This window comes from Nanorana parkeri, unplaced genomic scaffold (genome assembly GCF_000935625.1).
Source record: "Nanorana parkeri isolate BGI_ZX_2015 unplaced genomic scaffold, ASM93562v1 scaffold69, whole genome shotgun sequence".
Lineage (NCBI taxonomy): Eukaryota > Metazoa > Chordata > Amphibia > Anura > Dicroglossidae > Nanorana > Nanorana parkeri.
In genome coordinates, this window is record NW_017306337.1 from 2074326 (window position 1) to 2096564 (window position 22239).

Here is a 22239-nt window from a genome sequence, read left to right on the forward strand (position 1 = left end):
TTTCGAGCGTCACAGCCGGCGGGAAATTCAAAAGTGAAAAGTTGTAATGTACACAGAATACACACAATACAATGTGATCTGCTATGATTACACTTATATATCAAACTATTTCACTTCAATTTTGTCCCTAGAGCTTTGTCCACTGCCCTGCCTGACACTATTTCACAATTATAAGAAATTATCATATAATAAATAATAAAATAAAAATGGTCCAGTAAATGGGAATTCCGGGGGCGTTGCCTGATCCGTACCACAGTAAATAAAGTACCAAGTTCGCACATCACTGAGCTCGGTCGCAGAATCCTCGCTGTCCTCACTTTCAGTGTCTGTTGAGGAATTTCCCAACGAATCGCTATCACTCAATTCTGCAAGTAGTTCTAATTTACTATCGCTGTTTTCTACCTGGTCTAAAACCGCTTTTGACCTAAAACAGCGACGATTCTGCGACTGAGCTCAGTGATGTGCGAACTTGGTACTCTATTGACTGTGGTACGGATCAGGCTGCGTCCCCAGAATTCCCATTTACTGGACCATTTTTTTTAATTATTATATTATAATTTTTTAATTTCGTGTTTCAAACTTTATCATACCTGGGATGTCTACTGGACTCTTGTTTGGACAGATTTAGGTGAGTTATTCCTAGGATTTACTAAGAACTACAGGCCTACAAATGTAAAACAACATATTTGCTTGAAAAACAATGTACCGCTTTTGGTACCTAAAATCCTGAATAATCATACCGCCAGGGGAGGTTAAAAAAGGAAAAATTACTGGAAAAAAAAAGTTTTTTTTCCATTGTTAGGAAACTGTCATTGCCCAATTTTTTGGTAAAATATAAAAGACGGGATCACGTTGGGTAAATAGACACCAAACATGTCGAGCTTTAAAATTTCACGCACCCGCGAAAATCACAGGAAACTACAATACCCAAAGTTGAACATAGGCGACGCTTTAAAAGCTTTTACCGCTCATAAGCTTAGTGTTATCAGTGATTGATGGCCCTAGAAATTTTGCTCTCAGACGTTCGCGGTGATATGCAACGTGGGTGCAAACGTCGTTTTCGCACATACGCGCATGTTTTTCACTTAACTTTATTGCGACCCCCCTATGAGATAGCAAAGATATGTGACAGGTCCTCTTTATGAAGACATCAGGGGTCTCCAAAACCCCTAATGTCACCTAGGACACCCTTGCAGAAGCTGATACTACAAGCTGGAGAGTGACACAAGAATGCAGAAGTGGGGGGGGGGGACATGGATCAGTACCCCATACAAACGGTCCGCCGGCTCTATAGCCAGCGAATCGCTTTTATGTTAAAGGCATTGCTGCCTGTTTTTTAATTTTGGGCCTTTCCTGCGTAGCGAGGGGGAGTGGCTGAGCGGATATCTAAAGACGCCCACTCAGATCTAGAGAGCTCCTGGCTGGCTGTTTTTTCTACAACGGCTGGGAGGTAGTTAAAGAAGTGCACTTATCCTTTTGGCCTCTTTGCCCTGCGCTAATAGATTCCACCTTCACTCTCTACATATGTATACTTACCGAAATCCAAATGCTGCAGCCTCCATTGTTTAGTTATATTCAATACCACAAGACCTCTCTCCTGGCCACCCACAGGATTGCACAGTTAAGCTTGTCAACTCAAGCATATTTAAAATCACAACAAAAAAAATAGGCTGGATGCCTCATCTCTGCTACCTATAGAAGCAGGTTTGTTCTGCTGGATTTGTTTGGAGGACTGAAAAGTCCTTGATTTTTAAATAAAAAAAAAAAAAAAAAGTAAAAAAAACATTTTAAAGTTTATTTAAATAAATATTTTGCTTACATGGTATGACGTTTAAAGTGAAAATGTACATCAAAGTGAAAATGTTTTCAAGAAAGGGTTTTGAGCAAATTTTGCATTTTTATTATCAAAGTGTGAATTTGTTAACTTAAGAGTCTGTTAAATAAAATAAAAAATTGTGTTATTTGCGGGATCTGGCCTAGAAAAACAAAACTCTAAAAAAGGCGGTTTAGAAAACGTTCAAACTTTAAATGTCACTTTCAGCACTTAGAGTCTTGAGGTCTTGTCAGGTAAGCAATGAAGGGGCCTGAGCGGGGCACCATTGTTTGGCTGTTCTTAGCTCTTGAGTTGCCATTAATCTGGCTCTGATGGCAAACTTACCAGTTCTGTAACAATTCCTATCTTTAGGTGACAATGTTCACTCATAGCACTTTATCTATTTGAGCAGCAGCTTTATCACACAGACAGGAAGTGTTAGAACTACTGAATGCCTCCTCTCTCCATTACATAGGGCGGAGGTGTTGTTCACAACTTTAACCTAGGAAGGAAGATAAAACTACTTGATATAGCACAGCAGAGTTCAAAGTATTTCTGACATGAGCAGCATCTTCCACATATTAAAACATAACATTTCTTTAAAAGGGTATTTTTAAAGACCAAAAGGGATTAAATGAAAGACTATTAGGGTTACATACACAATGTGTACGTTATAATTTACCAGCAAGTAGCATTACCATAAGAAGTCGGTAATGGCAGCTTCCATGTTCTTGCAGCACAGTTTGGATGTACATTAAATTACATAGAAGTAGGAGTTACAGATGGAGACTAAGCAGGCCAAGACACTATTATTAATGTAGTATGATCAATCTGATATATGTGGAACTTGGCGCCAGAGTCCAACCATAGAAATGCAGTGGTTCTCATAGCAGAGATGATCCGTGTGGCCGTAAATATAAATGATATTCATTCAACAAGCAAGCACAGGTTTCTTAAGTGCCAGGCGACAAGTACTTTGACAACCAAACTCAAACCTAATATCCTGGCTACCAATGGCAGAGAACCAATGAATTAGAAAAAATTAACTTAATTTATCCGGTGAAATGTGCAATTATAGCTCTAGAGCCCAGTAAAACTGTGGTTGAGTGGTGTGTTTTTGGTAGAGTGATGAGAAAAACAGGATTCTCTTTCTCCATTTAAAGTAAGTCTGCAGAGACAAGTGTGTAGGCTGTTGTTGATATCCTGAAACAAGAATGCAGATCAAAAGGTTTTTTTTTCTTGACCTTAACTTGTTTCATGCTTATTCTAGACCTGTAACAAAGTACTGAAGCCAGAGCCTGCTTGGGAACTTGTATTTTCAGGACAAAATATTTCCTAAAAAACAGAGAATCCCTTTCTAGCAGGATGGGTTGTTGAGGTTTCTGGCAGAGAGTGCTGCATGGTCTTAACTCATCTATTTAAAATAGATTTACATTAAAAGTAAACTGACATCATACCATAGAAATGCAGTTTTAAAATGTCTGTACAGTATACCCGCCTAACAAACATGTACCAATCACTCTATGTAACAAATTCAAAGAATAGAACACTAACTGACTTAACAAAATAAAAAGGTCAGGGTGGCAAGTTTCGTTTTCTACACTGTTTAATGGGTTTATAATTTGACCATCACAAAGAAAAAAACAGAGCAAATCACAGCACAAGGAGAACAGGGACGAGAGAGAAGTCACAGAGCCACACAAGTCACGTCAGTGGAAGGTGTAAGATCCCATCTATGCTGCTTCCATATCGGTGACTGGTCTCCGGCAGTGATATGTTGGATTCTTTGCACTCCATGTTAATGAATGCCACTTGTTGTATTTCTAGGTTTGATCTGCTCTTCCTCGCTGGCAAGTGGAACTGTGAAATGGTCCAACTGCAATGAACCCCCTTAGTTTGGTCACAGAGAACTTGCAGCAAACTTCCATCCCACATTGATAAGGGATGGAACAAACTCTCCAGTCAGTCAGAAAAGCAGTTGTCCATCCCACACCCTGCTGCCAGGGCTCTAACACCATTATCTCCCTCCTGTTAGACTGGCCTGTGACAGTGTTTAAAAGCTCGAATGACAAACAGAAATGACAAAAGGGACACTGTAAACAAGACGCTGCTATCTAGAAGAGGGATATGATGGAAGCGTGCAGGAAACACTACATTATTCAGAAATACTATCGGCCAGCAATATTCACAGATGGTGGTGGCGATACAAGGTCAAGAGCAGCTGCATGTGCAGAGGATATTCAAAAACACACAGCAGCAAGGTGACCGAGGAGATCCGTGCAACTTGTTAATCTTCTCAATGCTGAATCAGTGTACAGAGCCTCCACGCTGAATGGGGGGTATGGAGCCAAATGGCTGTCATGGTTGGGCGGAAGAAGCAAGAAAGGAAAGGAGCAATATCCACCCACAGAGCACAAGCGAAATGTCTCCCGCTTCTTGTTTTTAGTTGGGTTCCCTGTTACCCCAACTGTGTAGTGTTATCAGGGCAGGTTTAGTAATGGACACTACTCCCTCCTCTCTATTACTGATGCATTAACAACGGGTTTCATAGATCCCACTGCGGCCAATGTAACGAACCCATTTAATCACATCATGATCGCTGTAGTTCAGCTTAGGCTCAAACACTTTCAGGTATCGAACTTTCAGTCCGGACGGAGCAAATGGGACCTAAAGACAACAAATCATAGTTTATTAAAATAACAGTTTCTGTAGGACACAATTTTTCATGCAGCTTGCATTTTTGGTGGGGTTTAGAAAAAACAAAAAAAATAGGATTTTTGTACTCACCGTAAAATCCTTTTCTCTCCGTTCATTGAAGGACACAGGGAACAGATCTAGGATCATGTACCTTTTGGAGGCCCTCCTCTGCCGTGTGTTCATCCCCTACAGTACATGATGCTAGATCTGTTCCCTGTGTCCTTCAATGAACGGAAGAGAAACTTAGATTTGCCCACTCAGTCACAATTGAGACATTGTGCATTGCATCAAAGCAGGCAAATACTTCTTGCCGTTATCCAGCTTTAAAACCATTGCCCTATAGTAAGTTACAACACTAGCAATGCCAACTTTTGTAATTCATGTGCCTTCTAGTTAGATCTGCAATTACAGCACAAAGCAGCTATCCGGAAACCAACACTTATATGCTGCTTATTGCCAATGTTATTCACTATGTTCAGAGTGAATTTACCTTAATGTTTTAAAGTGAACTTATGGGAGCTGCCACTGCAGACTGTTTTTTGAAAATGAAAGCTGTGGGCCGCTCTCTTCCCAACTTTACTCTCTAGAAAGCCTCTAACTGCAACAAGTATGCAGGACAAGAGTTCAGACATCCTTCACCAAGAAGTGAAGCCAGATTTACTATGAGCAGTCTGGAGGGTGAACCACTAAAACCAAAATCGGAAATCAAAGTCTCAGAATATTCATTTACCAATAATATGCATGTCCAATTGCTCTGAGGCGAGAGTCTCTACTGCCATTGTCTTTTTATTGCAGAGCAAACTACTGTCTTGTCCCTCAACATGTCTAATAACATCAATAACAATTGCCCTTTCATTTTAATCTTGCAGTGAAGACTTGTGCTTTTTATGCTCTATCCAGTCTCACACTAAACACCAAAACAATGGTTTCTGAAAACTATTTACACCCATTATGCTCACCTCAAAGTTCATGGAAATAGGAGGGCGGGCCCACTTCTTCTTATCATTGGTTGGCAAAAGCTCAATCTCAGCACTGATCTGAGACTCCTTCATTCCAGCCATTCGTTTTATTCTGGGGGGAAAAAAAACCACATACATATTATGCTTGTTAAACTCCAAAGTTTTAAACTCCAGTTCCAACCTGAAATGGATTTAAATATAATTTTTTGTGAAGTGCAGTATGTCCATAACTGGAGGAAAGTGTGTGTGCGCTCTTAATGTAGTTTTCCCATTTTACTTATAGAACAAAATATAAACTCTGGAGAAACCTCTGCATTGAGAACATAAATAGAAAAATAGATTCCACCCCCTGTAAAAATTAACCCTGTGCCCCATAATCCTAACATCTTAAAGATGTTATTTGCACCTTACCTCTGAAGAAAAGAGCACAACGTGGTTACACTGTAATTAGTAGCTTTTACTAGTTGGTTTTTGAATAGCATCCACTGTCAGCAGGGAGCGAAAGAATCTGAATGAAAACCCACAAGTAAAAGCAGACTGAAAAGAAAAGGTAAGCCTACAGATAGTAACCACTTTGCTATGAAGCAGTTTTTGCATACATTAAAATCTGCACTTTAGGCTACAAAAAAGTGTGGAGGAATAGCTGTCCAGTTCGCCTAAGTAAAGCCAGTCAGGGCTGCTGTTGATTGTTTTAACCACTTCATAGCAGGACATAACATACGCCAAGAATCCTGAAGTGGTGAAAATCAGTGCCAGGAGTTCAGTTTAAATAGTTTTTTGTTAAATGAGATGTTTTTTTCTTAAATGTTAGAGAATGCAAGACTTACTTCCAGACAATGGCATTTTCACTGGCTTTGTATTTGGCTTTCCCCTTCATACAAATGACTTGTACTCCACTTGTGTTGAGCGGTGTAGGGATTCGAACCTGAATTAATTAGAAACAGAGGCAAACAATATAAATATAAACATGAGTGTTTATTAGCAACATATTAGGCAGTATAAACAATATTGCAGGGTAATTATGATTATAATTCTCACCTCAATTTTCTGAGCCAGGAGAGATGGCTTAAAGTTGGATTTTATGACCACCTTGACCTCCAGCTTGGTACGCCCCACCTCACGCACAAGTGGAATTACACGGAATGGAAGAATGATGTCCTTTGTAGTTCGGTATCTAGACAAAAATCATGTACATTTTATATTCTGCCATTATACCTAGGAAAATATTACCTATACACATTGTAGTTTTATACTTTCATTTGTTTGGTTGTAATGAGAACTATGAGGTTTTCAAAACAGCCAAAAAAAAACAAACAACATCTCAAACAATGATTATACAAAAGCAATTAGGCCCGGTTCCCACCTGGGCGTTTTTCCACACGTTCGTACTTGCGGAAAAACGCTCAAACAGGGAAATGCCATTATTTTCAATGTGCATGGTTTCCATCTGGGCGTTTTTCCGCGAGTACGAACGCGTGGGAAACCGCCCTACGCCCAAAGAAGTACATTTTGGTCGGGTGTTTCCATTGGCATACAGCCAAGTAGCCCTCGGAAACGCGCGTTTGTCACGCGTTTTTTTTTACCGCAAATCGCGGTAAAAACCCGCATATTCAATAAGCGTAGGTGTGAACCCAGCCTAAAAGACTGATTTTCAAATGGCAAATACATAAACAAAAAATAATAATCACCCTATCCAACATATCTGTGCCGCATGCGGTATTGCACTAAAATGGATTTTTAACTTCCCCGAAAATGATTTTATGGAGTACAGTACAGGACTCAGAGCAATGGGTTATATGCTGCCACCTTCAGATGATCAGACACTGGCAAAAACATATCTGTGCCCAGTCAAGAGTGCCCCAATTCAGAGAAGGCATTATTACCATCCTCAACCTCTCCCTCCACAGTCACCTCCCTCTAGAGGCTCTGCGGCCAAGTGGGAAAAATACACAACAGAATAAGGTGAGCAGGAGAGTTACTCCTTTGAGACCCCTACTAATAGCAGACTAGTACAGTAGACAGCTTTCCAGAAAGTCTGGCATAAGGCTAGACAGGTCCGCTTGGGGTATACCTAAGGAGGAGAATGAAACCCTGAAGTGTACTCCCGACCCGAGAGCAGGAGGGTTAAGCTGAGTGCTGTAAAATGCAGTAGTCCTCTAGAATTGCTGCACTGCTTGAATGAAGCCATCAGGTAGCGGTGTCCGGGACGTGCTTTGCACAGAAATTCAGTGAATACGTGCAGTACATGTTGCCAGAATATACCTCACCTGTGCAGTGGAGAACACCCAGTCTACCGGGAACAAACCTAAAAATTGTGCCAAACTTAAAAATACAGACAGCTGATAGATGCGCAAGAGGAGTCACATCTACCCCATACATGTCTGACAGATTTTGAAACTGTTGCAGTAGCTCCCCCAGCTGTGAACCACAATAAAAAAAAAAAAAAAAAAAAAAAAACTAGGAAACTAGCAAAAAAATTAATCTTAAGCTTCATGGGAGTGGGAGGCGTTACACTTGACTGGCCAACAGCTTTTTTTCTTTTGCCAGTGTCCAGTTACTCCTGTAGGCAGCAGTACAACACAATGTTCTTATTTTACGGATTCCATGCACCTTAATGAATGATAATGTTTTGGATGGAAAATGTTTATGCCCTTGGAAATGGGGCCCAGATATATCTTTGAAATCCATTACCAAAGAACTCAATGTTTAATTATGGAGCCAGAGTATTTGCTGAAAGTGCTTATTCATATGTAAGGGGAAATCTAAGATTAGCATTATACACAAGCTTGATGGCTACTTTCTAAAGCTAAGTGTATGATCGGTTATGCTTAAGGTTTACTACGCAGTGTAGCTTTGCTTGAAAGACCCTAAACAAAAGATACAATGCTAAGGTAGAAATGAAACAGTAAAAGTTACCGCATGAGCTCAAACTCCCCATCCGGCGGTATAAAACTGATGCTGCGCTCAGAATCAAACTTGCTAAGGCGGACACATTGATGGAATGTACAGTCATCAATAGCGATCGATTGCTTCCCTCTGTAAAAGAAGCATTGGCATTACATAAAGAAACCAAACAGTAATGACTAGAAAGACATATCAAAATATTTAAAATGAGTCAAATTGGAACTCATTGCCACAAAATGCACTACAACAGATATCCAGGTTGTGTCATTTTACTCACGTTTTGGCCGTCTCATCGGCAGTTCCTTTGCCTTGCTTTTCAATTACGATTTTGTCATTCATTCCAAATTTGCACTCTGGCATACCACTCAAGTAGCTCTTCATCACCACACGGCCGGATACATGAGCACTAAGAACTTGTCCTGAAAGACCAGAAGGATAAATAAGCTGTGCATTACAATCTGGGATACCAGGAAGGCAATATTAACATGGGAACTGTCATTTGCTCAGCTTTTGCACAACCTGCTCACCTTGAGGCGACATCAGCAAGTTTACACTTTCCAGTACATCCAGGAACAGCTCGTTCCGACGATATTTGATCCCTTCACGTCTCCAGCCAATCTGACCTGTCACCTGGCTGGTGATCTGAGACTGCTCTTCCTTGGTCTAAAAAAGACAGGACAGGCACAGAATAAAGAGAATACCAACATCTGTCACATTAGTACTTGTGGTTATAACACGGATAATGGCCTCTTGTATGAAATGCCTGAACGATGAGTACTTCACGACTTTCTCCAGAACATGGAACATTCTTTCTTTAGACACTTCATACTCCAGCAACAGCTCGACTCACTAATGTAATAATCCATTACGCTTCACTCCAAAAAGGCAAAAGAGTGTTGAAAATAAATACAAGAAAAAATTACGGGGAGAAAGAAAAAAAAAACAGGTGGGAATGTCACTTTCATGTAATTGAAGGTTAATGCAGAAATTTAAACCCACCTGAAGAGACTAAGTGTACATATATATTTCACATATGAGAACAGAATATATGTACATCACAGTTTTGTGCACACTTTTAAGAAACCGCATGCCAAGCATTCCAGGTTTAGCACTTAAGTGACTGATGTTTTATTACTGGAATGGGATTTTAGAGTGTAGCAAAATGTAACTGCACATTATGACAGCTTTATCTCCACCTTATTTTTAATAGGAAATAAGAATATGTACACATTATCCCCCAAGATTGTTTTACACACAATTTAAAAAGGCACCCTCTGGCCGTTGTACACAAAACTGACATGACATGGTCAAGCAGCTTTATCCTGCGGGTAGGCTGAAAACGGTTCCCTTTGCAAGTAGAGTCCAGCAAACAGTCTGGAAAGGCCTGAACAGCAGCTGTCATAACTGAAGACACTTGTGATGCCCATAAGGTCTCATTCACACTGGAATCGGCCGGCACGTACACCTCCGTGCTGCGTGCACGGCCGTTCGAGCAGCTCCCGGGAAGGACAGGTTCTGCGTGCGATTAGTATGTAGCCCCCGTCCTACGCGTCTGTACGCTCACCTCAAGTGCAGGTCAATAGGGGTGCGCGTTTCCTGGCTCGGACGCAGACAGGATCAATCCCGTCAGCATACGAGTACGCTCACCCGCACAGGGCAGGTGAGCATACGGCCGTGTAGTCCCATAAAGGACGGGGGCTGCGTACTAATCATACGCAACTCCCGTCCTTTCCGGGAGCTGCTCGATACGTCCCTGCACGCAGCACGGAGCTGTACATGCTGGCCGATTCCAATGTGAATGAGGCCTAAATGAAAATGTGAATACGAACTAAGCCTATACAGTAGAAAGATACAGCAGGTGGCCCAACCAAGTAAGCAGCACTCCATTCCACTCACGCCTACCTGATGCTACATGTCCAGTCACACGAAGCAGAGGAGAAGCAACACGGGTACAAAACGTGGGAAGAGTGGACAAGCAGGTCAGGAAACAGGAATAAAAACAAGAAGTACAGTTAGAGTTATGGATTGCGATCTGAGGTAGGTTAAAGCAGTTAGTACCCCCAAACAAAAACCACCACAATAGAGCATTAGCAATAGTAAACACGGATGGTAAGCAATTCACACAAGATACTTTTGAGAAGCAAAGACTAAGGATTGTAAGCCAACAATCCTCTGAAGCAAATTCATCTCAGCTCTACAAAATGTTGCAGGCCGAGGTTCAAAATCCACATACCGTTTACTCACTACCTCTGCTTAGTTAAACAATACTTTATAAAGTTGACCTTTTCTCCTTATAGATAAGGTTATGCCCCAGTGTTTTTGGATCTCTGCTCCATGTTGAATATACTGCCCTCCTGAACCTTATTCACACCCTTAACATACCCAGTGCTTTCAGTCATGGTCCCATCTACACATTAAAGTGTAAATCAGAACAATCAACGTCTCTTATTTGTTCCACTTTGGTCTGCTCCATATACCATAGAAGATTTTTGTTATCCATTTGATAAAAGGTAAAAAATACCTGTTGACAATCTTGGGAGCTAATAATTTCCTGTGCTCGCTGCTTTACACGAGGAGTTATGATGGGGAGGGGGTCTGTCTGTGTTCTTTGTAATGCATCAGTAATGAAGTAGGCGGGGCTGACAACATGTGCTAAGGAATTCAGAGGCAAATACACCGAGTGGAATTTATCAAAATTTGAGCAGACAGAAACTGGAGCAGTTGCCCATGGCAACCAATTAGCTTCCCTCAAGTCTTCAGCTAAGGTTTGAAAATGAAAGAAACTGATTGGTTACTATGGATATCTGCTCCAGGTCTGCTACATTTCCCTTACTGTGTTTTTATGTCAAACGGGAAAGAGGAGCATACTATATTTCTGGCACAACGTTTTTTTCTGTACTTGCAGTGAGTTTAAAAGGGATAAAACATGGGGCATGGATTACAGAGAGTTACAATTTGTGTTTATTCTGCCTCAACATACGCTTAAAGTGTATTCCACTTTTGCAGTGGAAAGGTTTGTGCAGGTTTCCATTTGAACAACATACCTAAAAATAATTTCTGTGTTGGCAGGTGTTCTGCCAATTTGGATTCAAAAGTGGAACTACAAGTTTACTTTCCTCCAGTCTCTGCTGCAAGAGTGGAACTACAAGTTTACTTTCCTCCAGTCTCTGCTGCAAGAGTGGAACTACAAGTTTACTTTCCTCCAGTCTCTGCTGCAAGAGTGGAACTACAAGTTTACGTTCCTCCAGTCTCTGCTGCAAGAGTGGAACTACAAGTTTACTTTCCTCCAGTCTCTGCTGCAGAGGTGGAAAGAGAGTTTACTTTCCTCCAGTGTCTTAAGTATTATGCCTCAGAATGCTGTCATCATTCTGTGTAATCCCCTGCAGCCAGAATCCAGAGAATCTCAAAAGGGTCAGAAGGAGGACAGCAGAAGTTTTTCTTCCAGAGCTGGGATTGTCAATCTCTGCAACTTACATCACCAATCACCAAGCCAGGTTTGAATCAGATTTGTGGCTGCAAGAAATTCCTTAGTAGAGTTCCCCCTCTCCCTGAACCATTGAGGAACCCAATCCTATCCTTGCAGGTCCTACACAATGATAGCACTTTACTGTTCTCTTACTGAAAATCAGTCTGCTCAGAAAACACAAAAGGCTCCATGACGGACTGATCCTGTAACGTCAGCATGTATTGTGCAGTGTTGTGGATTACATTATTTCTCAGTGGGATAATCTGCAAATCTACATACAAAATACAACCGAAGAACAAGCATTTACAACTCATCTAAACCCAAAAACTAAAACAAAATATGTTTATAATTGAAAGAATCTGGTTTTACTTGGTAATCCTGTGAATAACACTCTCTGTTCCTGGGTGACTGCGCTCACTCCTCCACTAACTATGGAGGGAGTCATGGTAGTAACCATGGGGGATGGGAACATTAGTAGTTTACCCCCAAAAATAAATGGGATTGTTTTTTTCTTTCAGTTCAGCTTACATAATGACAAGGACACTGCATTTCTGGTAAGATCAACAGGTATTTTCTCTACTTCTTGAAAAATGCAAAAAAAAAACAATTGCAGCCATCACATCCAAGTCAACTTGCAACTGGTAAGCTGTAATATATTACATTTCTATTCTTGAGTTTACTTATTCTTTAAAAATATTTAAGTCAAAAAAGGTTCATGTAAAGATCAGCTTGAAAATAAGCTTTCATTGTAAAAAACACTATAGCTCCCTTAAATGTCCATGACATTTTCCTTTCTAAATATACTGGCCTAGTGGAACATATTGACAGTGCAAATATTGTCCAAATGTAGTGCACCCCATGTGCCATTACCTGACTTTTAATCCCTTGTTGAGTGATGAAGGTTTTCAGTGCTCCAGTTTCAGAGTTCTGAGGGTAACCAAAGTCCAGGATTTCTATACGACAAAGCAGAAACAAAACAGACTACTAAATGATCATCTACTGACTGCAGCCATAATGAACCTCAACATAGGTCCAGCTAGAATTCTTTATAGATAACACTTTCCCTAAAATACATACGTCCAAAAGGCAAAAGCAAGACGTATTACTAGAACAAGCCCAACACATCAAACTATCTTACCATCAAGCAGTTCATAGATCAGCACAAAGTTGTTCTTGATGTTTTCCTCGCTGATCTTGCCGAAGTACGCCGTCATGACATCACACATCTTGTACAGGAACTCAAACACCATGGCGGCGTTGACATTTTGTTTGGTGACTGCTGCCAGCCAGATGTTGGAACGTTTCACATGAAAGAAGCTGGTTCGAGCAATGTTGGTGACGGGAGAGCGCACCTGCTGCCGGGCATGGATGACATTGACACGGAAAGCATCCACTGCATTCCTTCTGCATGAAAGATACAACACATGACATCACTACAGGAAACCTTTGTGCCCCATGGCAAAAGCCTAACATACATGCTTACAGGCCTGGAGAAATCCTAGATGCCAGGCAGCCAAAAGCACCTACAAGATGACCGCTGAGATGTAACCTTTAAAATCAAAGTTCTTGTTCCCTGGCTCCTTCAAACGGAACTTGTGGAGGATAAAAATCTAGAGTGCAGACTTGTTATTAAAAAGGTACAGGTTACAGGGCGGCCATCTTGACCCAGACATCACTGCATGAGTCATTGACCTGGAACCGGCATGTAGAACCAATGTTGACTTTCTTGGTTGCTTGTTCTTGTAAAAGCCCCAGAGCCTACAGACCTTTAGGACCTGTGTCGACAGGCTTTTTTTCCCCCACTTCAAAAGGGGTTTTGCACTGCCACACAAGTCTACGGGAACGCAAAACTCATTTGAAGCAGGTCAAATGCAGGTCAGCTGAGGGTCGATTGACCGGTCAATTAATTCTAAAACGCTCTCAACATTTTCCTACACCAATGTCAAACTGATGCCATCCACAAGCCCAAAGTCAGTCGACACAGGCCCTTAAGAAGTCAACTACGGCAGTTCTACATTTCCATTCACAAAGGATCCCTTAAAATAAAGTTTTGCCTGCTGGGTCCTATTTACCAGGGGAACTTGTCTAGCCTTTTCGCATAGCATGCCTTATGGCTGCTTGATATTATAATAAAATAAGGAGAACCCTAGCAGAATATCTGGATAACAAGATAATGTGTTGGCTTAAGATACACACCAACAAACACTGGATTTTACAGATTGTCCATCTGAAATGGAGCTGCTAAGGGTGATTACCGGCAAATTAAATATTAAAAGAGCAACTCTGCCAAATAGCTTGTAAAGGCACCTTACAGCAGTAGGCCTTAATAATCAAGTCTTGAGGGAGAAGAATTACACCCATGTTGCTCCACAGGGGTGAACAAATCAATTTGGAATTCAAGAGCCAGTCGGTCCAGGGCTACATAGCTCCTGGGATTTGTCCAGCCCTCCAGTAATGAATCATATTCTCCCTTAGTACTCAGATTTTCTTGTTTAATGCAACCTGCAGTGTGCCAATTCTTCTGAAATACATTCTAATATTAGGAGCTGAAATGTAATGTGGAACAGATTTCTTCATATTCTCTGCATGGCTTTTAAAAAACAACTAAAATCTCACACTTTGTAAAATTTGTAGCATTTGGACTGTATCTAGAAATTAAGTGGAACTCCAGTCAAAACTATTTTGGACAGCAGGTTCAATCCCGTGTCAAATTGTTACTTTGATTCCCCCCACTCTGTCCTAATAACAGGTGGCTCTGGGGCAGATACTGTGGGGAAAGCTTACTAAATGGCACAAAAGCAGCAATTAAACATTTTGTAGTAAAAGAGGGGAAGAGTTCACATTTTGTCAGGTCTTTATTGGCTTTTCTCCACTGGGAAGATTTCCCCTCCATTTCTGTGCAGGCATGACCGGGAAACATTTTGGCCAGAGTTCTACTTTTAATGCATGTAGTTAGAACAAAATCAGGAGAAAAAAAAAAAAAAAAATGGAATGCACTGTATGGAAAAGAAACAAAAACTTGATAGACGTGGTAATGCGAAGTGTTAACCTTCTCAGGTTTTAATCACAGCAAGAAGCAACCGATTTAAAAATGTGTTAGCAGTGTTATAGTTATAGGCAACATGTCTACACTGCACAAACGTGCAAAAAACCTCAATTCAAACCTTTATATTGCTAGAAAGTTTATAAGAACTATTTCCCTACCAGAGACCCATAACAGAGTGCAGAGCCTTCCATTAAACACGAGGCTTGTTACACTGGTTTGATCCAAAACATGTTCCCAAATTGAAATTCCAATTGTGCAAATGAATAGCGTTTTTGGTTTTTAGAGTTTTCCTGCATGGGTCTCTAGCAGAGATGAAGAAACGCCAAACTAATTAGTACAAGGTACCTCAAACATCACCACTCAGTAGGTTATCTTGTTTTAATGGGTTACAACAAAGATGCAACTGATGTAAGGCAGCAAAGTTTTAGACATTAGGGACTTTGCACACTCGGCACAAGCATCCAGGCATAGAGCAGGCACTACAGGACTTGCAGCAGGAAGAGTGACCTTACCTATTGCTACAGCAGCCAATGAGGTGATGAGATGGAAAAAGATGGCACCAGCAAGGAAAAGGACAGTGACAGCAATGAAAGAAAGGATTAGAAATAAAATACTAAAAACAGAACACCCACCAGGGACCCAGGTAGGAGCACACTACATATTAGGAAGGAGACATCCTTGTGATAAAAAGGTGAAAGCCGGGAAAGATTGGCAACAAAGGCTTATATGAAAGACAGTGTTTGACAGAAGGGACAAAAAAACAAGCACATAGCAATAGGAACATGCAACAGAAAAAGACCAACATCAACAGAAAGGACACACAAGTAAACATAGCAAGTACATTTCAAAGCTGCAAAATCAGCTGCAAGGATAAGATAGATTTCCCTGTATTAAAACTTAAAAGGGCTCATTCACAAAAACTGAAGCATATTATTTTTCTTTTACAACATATCATAAAATGAGAATATGGTGCATTTTACAGCAAAGCTTATAGTGACACTAAACTCAGGTGTTACACCTTAAAATACATTCAAGTACCTTAAACATGAACAAAAATGTATCTTATTTGTGTATCACTCGGCTGTAGATCCTCAAATCATCTCTGCATTGGTGCTGACACTGTCCTTACTTCTGGAGGGTGACTACTTTTCTTCTCCAAAGTCCCTGTGTGTGTTCTAAAGTACTAAACATGAGATTGTAGTCCATCACAGGAGCGAGCTTGGAGCGGTGGCTCCTTTACAACACACACAGGGACCATGGGGAACAAAAGTAGCCCCCCTTCAGAAGGGACAGTGTCAGCACCAATTCAGAGATGATTTGAGGATCTACAGCCGAGTGATACACAAGATACATTTTTGTTAATAGTTAAGGTACTTTAATGCATTTTTAAAGACTCCTGGGTTTAGTGTCACTTTAAGTAGGACAAGTCTGGGCTTATCGTCTTAATAGTTTACAAATAGAAAATGGGTTCTTATCTAGGAAATACCACCAGCAAATGCAGAGGTCACAGAGTGCTTGCAGATAGTCCGAGCATAAAAATAAATAAATAAAAAGATATAAAAATGTTTACAGAGCAAATAAATGTACTTTTTTTTGTTTTAAGGACATCTATACTTTTGGGGCCAACTGCCCCTTTGCCTTTCCCATTCCATACATAAACTATGCCAGACCTCGTATTACCAGCCAGCCTATGCAGATACTGCAGCCTGACCTTAGTAAAGAAACCTTCCACTTGCAGGCTTGCAACATGTTGACTGGTATGAACATGAAAAATGCATTATGGAGGATTCTGGGGCAAAGTTAAGGCACTACAATTCTTGCCAAAGTGACTACAAAGCTTTCCATAAAGCTGCAGCCATCCGTTAGGAGAGCCCCGTTCACACCAGGGCGGCTGCGGATCAGTGCGGTTTCTGCGTTGATTTCAAAAGGGAGGTTTTGGGAGTTTAACTGCGTTTCAGAGCTGAAACACAATAAAAAAAATGCCCAAAACTGTGCTGATGAGCGTGGTTCCATTGAAAGCTGTATGGAAACCGCACTCATCAGCGTGGCAAAAGAGGGTCAGGGAGCAGTCCAGGCGGAGGACGTTTCGGGCCACGCAGTCGGGTGAACGGTCCCCATAGCAATGTATGGGATCGTTCATGTCGGCGGATCCGTGCAGCTGAAACGCCCCCGTGTGAATGGGCTCTTAGGTACATTAATTTGTCATGGAAAGCAATCCAAATGCATGAAAATACATGTTGCAATCCACTGACATTACACGTCAATACATCCTTTTACTTCCACACTATTACTTTTTATATCACATTCCACGCAAACTGCTGGCGCTATATAAAGCCTAAATATTAATAAAAAGTGTGCGAGTTAAAATGCATTTGTGTGAAGAGACCCTGTCACCAGAACTAATGGCTTTTATTTAAGTTAATGTAATAGTGCAGTAATTACTATTTTCCTATTGGGAAATTATTTTATTCACAAACTGCAGTTACAGACATTAGGGGGGGAAAAAAAGCTTAGAATATTACACGAGTGTGTGGGACATTTGGCCACTACTTCACTTTGAGCTGACAACTGCTCCTGAACACAGCCACTGGGTATGTAAACTGACAGGACTAGTGAGCTCTCTTAAACAGCAGCCATGCTGGCCCTGCTCAGGTGCTCTCTGCCCAACACAGCCTCGGGATATGCAAACTTCCAGTGCCGAGTATGTGTCTGGGAGAGCAGCATCTAAAACACAACTTCCATGCTTTCAGTTTACATACCCTGAGGCTTTGGTTCAGGAGCTACTGTCTGAAGAAATTCTCATAGTAGGCGGAGGAGGTGGAACAGAAGCAGCAATGGGCAGCCGAAAAGAGAAGATTCCAACACACTAGAAATGTCAGATTCTTAACGGGTTTTCCTTGCCTATAGCTTTAGAGATTCTTCCTCTATCATATTAAAGAAAAGCATTTTTATGTGTCGTTGTTGTTGGAGAGGTACCTTCACTTCCTGCCTAGTAAAACTTTGTCAGCACAGCAGCACAAGAAGTGACGGTAAATCTTTTTAAATCTATCCCACATTGAGAATGTTGTGGTTGGACATACATCTTATTAAAATATACCAATTCTGCTGACAGGGTCCTTTTACAGTGGCAGTCTGCACAATAACGCTTCTTTTATCCATCTGAGTGGAAAGATCTCTGCCGCAATCACAGAAGGCATATAAAATGTCCCTTCTGGACTCATGGTTTGTTTTAGAATACACACAAAAAAAAAAAACACGCAACAAGCAGAAGCGGGACCTTCCACTATATATGGCATATATCTAAAACACTGGAGTACCCAATAGCTGTTTCACCTAAAAACAAAAATAAATATTGTGAGTGGACTGACCCCAATGCATCCCACTGTAACAAAGGATATTTTTTCCATGACACCCATTGCTATACTCTATGGACATCTTTCTACAACTGCTACACGCACACGTATGTATGTATGCATGCATGTATGTATATGCTAAAGAGAACAGAAGCGGAGGATGCTGAAAACAGGACAGGGGGAATGCTGGATAACAGAAGAAACGGGGATGGGGAGTGTGTAAGCACATTTAGAAAACTACAGCCATTTGTTCCTGAGATTTATTTGACGACACTCAAAATATCACTTAACATCCCTAATTGGTGGGAACAGTGAAAATGGGAATCAAGTACTTACCCAATGTCATCTCTGTATACCCGGGAGATCAGGACCTCTCCCTTGTGGTTATATATGAAGAGTCCTCCGATCATGATGGATGGACTTCAGTTCCCTCTTCCCATTGTGATAAAAGACCGACCTGAGAAAGGACAATGTATTAGCAATATTGCAGTCCGAACAAACAATTGAAGCACTTCCTTCTGCAAGAAAAAAAAGTTTACTCAAGAAAATGAAATTAAGCCTATAAGGTTTGGCATATAAAAAAAACTAATTTGTGGAATAGGAAAAAACCCAAGAACTCGAGAGAACAAAACTACTCCACACACATTCCTATACACATCCCTGTGGGAGCGAACCAAACATCCTACCAGATGTGAAAAGCTCTGCCCTGCACAGTTATTTCCCAATCATGCAGCTCAAATGCTGGAAAACACTGGCTGCTGAGAAGAACGATGACATCCCAGCTTTTCCCTACAGCAATTAGTTTTATTTTCTATAGAAACAGAAGGCCTAAGCAAATCTTTTCACAGTTCAGGAGTGCATTCCTCACTGCCCCTGGATGTTCCACCATGAGGAAGGAAGAGGAAGGGAAATGCATACATGAAATTCAAAAGGAAATTGCTGAATCCAAAAGGAAACAGTCTTACATGGAAGATACCAGGGAACTGCAACTGCTGACACAACAAAATAATGCACGCTGATAAAAATACAATGAGTGATTATGTGGCAGTTTATGTTCAGCTCCCAAGACACAAACAGCCTGAATTGTAGAAATTCCACATACAAGTAGCTGGAGATCAGCACAGAGATTATCTAAATAATGCCAACGTAACAGAATATATAGGACCTGCTAAAGGTTAGGTACGTGGGCAACTCTTAAAGGGATCCAATAGTAACCCCACCCACAAGCCTTAACATTAAAAAAACTCAAAGAATCCCTAAAATGTCTTCATCAAGGATGAAAAAAATTGACTTGGCCAATCTGAACTCTAATCACATGACCACACTAAGGCACACAGCCATATAACAGGCAACCATGGGATCTGGGAGCAGTATTTTCAGCATACACAAAGACGGTATTGGCTGCAGCATTATTTTACTTTACATCCACGTTAAACTATTTTCACATTATTGTTAAAACATATTTAGAATGTTGTATGCGTTAAATGGGAGTACCCCTTGAACACTGGGTGTACACACACTGGTGCCTGACAAACTAGCATTAACCAGTCACTACATTTCTCTTCAGGACCCATTTACATTGATTTTCAATGCCACTCCAATGGACTGCTGTGCTCTGTGATGTGTAGATAAAGATGGTGCATGGCCAGTTTTTTTGTCCCGTCTGATGCATTGGCAGCATATACAAATGTGCACAACATGCATGCGTTAACAACACACCAGAGCAGACAGGTGTAAAGGGATCCCCAAACAGCACCATTAAACTCCCAGCTCCCAAACAAGAGACCATGAACACTTGTCTACATGCATTCTTTAGGCGTTTTTCTAGCCACAAAATTGGGTTTGGTGCAATTTAAGGTTGTTTAAAGTGCATCTAATCCTAGGACAAATCATATACGGAAGCTCATCAGCCTTTATATCTGGGAACTGCATTATCATTGCTCTATTTCTCCTCAGGCTTTGCCCCTTTATTCTCACCTGGCGATGCTGCCAGTAAGACACTTTTCCCATGGTGATAACGCTCACTCACTGGACTGTGTGGAGATCTTTGCTGGTGGACCCTGCCTCTACTATTGTGGTATTACAGTGACATCTGCTGCCGTCACTGCGCGCATTATTCATTTGGATTGAATGGAGTGCAGCCCAGAACTGCAAGGCCACTTCCAGATGAGTGGTCTGATCAGGTCCACCCGTCAGTTCTTTGGTAAGATCTAATCAGAAGCCCAACGTAACACTGGCCATACACCTATCAATATTTTTCGTTCAACTCGCAGAGTGAATGAAAATTGACCCAATTCCTCCATCAACACAAACAGTGTCAATCAAGGAATTACCGATGTTTACATTGTATTGGGACAGGTGCCCAGCGCTCATTGGCTCTGATCGATCAAAAAATGTTCCAGCTGATAAGGAATGCTGGCTGAAAGGGAGCTGACAGCCCCACACACTGTGCAAATTTGGTTGGTACATTAAAAACCAGCAGAAATTCGACCAGTGTATGGGCACATTTATGCTAACCACACACGTTACAATCTGACCATACAATCTTTGTACAATCAACTTTAGATCTACCAAAACTATGTAATGTAAGCACCTATCTAGTCTATACAATCAATCAATCTGCATTCAATCAGGCAAGCCCCTGCACTACATAGTTGTTGGTAGATCTAAAGGAAATTGTACAATCAGATTGTAAGGTGTGTGGTGAGCTTTACTCTATAGGCAGCTGGATTGAAACTGACATGTCCATGTACATCCAATTTCCCCTACGACTCATACAATGGAGGAAAAAACTGGATGGACACGGATGTCACAATGGATAACCTGCTGATGACGCTTCTCACACTTAATGCCAATGACACTCCAAAGCTCCTAGTCACAATCCATGGCTACCATGGGAGTACAAAATAGAAGCTAGGACACATTGCATCCATGTACCAAAGTAGCATTGATACCTATCTCTGCCCTCCATGAACATGCATTGCGGTATGACCTCATAGTACTAGGACCCCTTTTTATCACAACCATAAAAAGAAAATGCATTAACAAAGAGCAAACGCTTTATTTTTAAAGGGTTCATATGGTCCCCTTAAAATCCATACCCGACCCGTTTAGGGTCTGGAATTATGGGAGGGGAATGGAACCATACATCGTTTATCACATTTACGTTATTCACATTTTACACTGGGGAGATTTTGCATACTTTAAAAAGCTGCCATGGCGGCAAAAAGGTTAATAAATGCTGCTTTTGATAACACTGGAGGAGGACTGCCTATTGGATACTGAGGACGACAGCACTTTAAAGTGTTTATCTTAAAGTGTGTGTTTATCCAAAAACGAAGATTCAATATATGTGTTGGCTTACTTCTACTTGGCAAATGTAACCTCTAATGTGTTTAATACCTTGTGATCCTGCCGGTTGCATTGGTTACTTTTTTACACTGACCACATAAAGGAAGCAGATCCGTGCTGGCGTGGTCAGTTTGTGCCCCTGGGATCACTGTTCATAGTTACAGGACTCATTGCTGACACAGGAAGTGCCTGTTTCTTCCATTATTACTTTCGTGGTCATGCCCCCTCCCCAGCCCTGCCTGTGTTGATTGACAGCTCCCTACATGAACCTCCCTGTACCAAACTATAGCCGTTCCTGGAATGCAGCATACACTGATGGGGATCAGTTGTACTTCCTCATCTGTGTGTCATAAACGCCTGGAGTTCTTCTTTGAACAAAGCTGCACAACCTGCGCTGACAGCTTTGTAAATACCAGCTAAAGCTCATGTGTGCAACATCTTTAGGCTGGGTTCACACCTGAGCGTTTTTCAGCGCTGAAAAACGCTCAGCAAGTGAAATCCTATTGAGTGCTATGGGCATGGTTCCCACCCAGGCGTACGCCCTATGCCCGAAATAGTACAGGAGCTTCTTTGGGGTGTATTTTAGCGCGTATCCATTGGTATTCGCGAGTGTGGCTCGGGGTTAACACAGCGGTAACCCCGAGCCACAC

At 41.3% G+C, this 22239-nt stretch overlaps 1 protein-coding gene across 4 annotated transcripts in view; it reads right to left on the reverse strand.

Moving 5' to 3' along the window:
• Positions 1 to 3397: 3397 nt before the first annotated feature.
• AP2M1 (adaptor related protein complex 2 mu 1 subunit) overlaps positions 3398 to 22239 on the reverse strand; it is a 22441-nt gene continuing 3599 nt past the window's right edge. The window contains exons 2-13 of one of the 4 annotated variants that reach the window (XM_018576537.1): positions 18575 to 18695; positions 15398 to 15403; positions 12978 to 13243; positions 12710 to 12792; positions 10276 to 10281; positions 8901 to 9036; positions 8651 to 8792; positions 8386 to 8505; positions 6508 to 6643; positions 6297 to 6394; positions 5470 to 5581; positions 3398 to 4480 (exon numbers count right to left, since the gene is read on the reverse strand). In XM_018576537.1, coding sequence (XP_018432039.1) covers positions 4346 to 4480; positions 5470 to 5581; positions 6297 to 6394; positions 6508 to 6643; positions 8386 to 8505; positions 8651 to 8792; positions 8901 to 9036; positions 10276 to 10281; positions 12710 to 12792; positions 12978 to 13243; positions 15398 to 15403; positions 18575 to 18648 — 1314 coding nt within the window. In that variant the 5' untranslated portion in view covers positions 18649 to 18695 and the 3' untranslated portion in view covers positions 3398 to 4345. The remainder of the gene's footprint in view (positions 4481 to 5469; positions 5582 to 6296; positions 6395 to 6507; positions 6644 to 8385; positions 8506 to 8650; positions 8793 to 8900; positions 9037 to 10275; positions 10282 to 12709; positions 12793 to 12977; positions 13244 to 15397; positions 15404 to 18574; positions 18696 to 22239) is intronic. The other 3 variants (XM_018576539.1, XM_018576538.1, XM_018576540.1) reach the window with 3 other exon arrangements.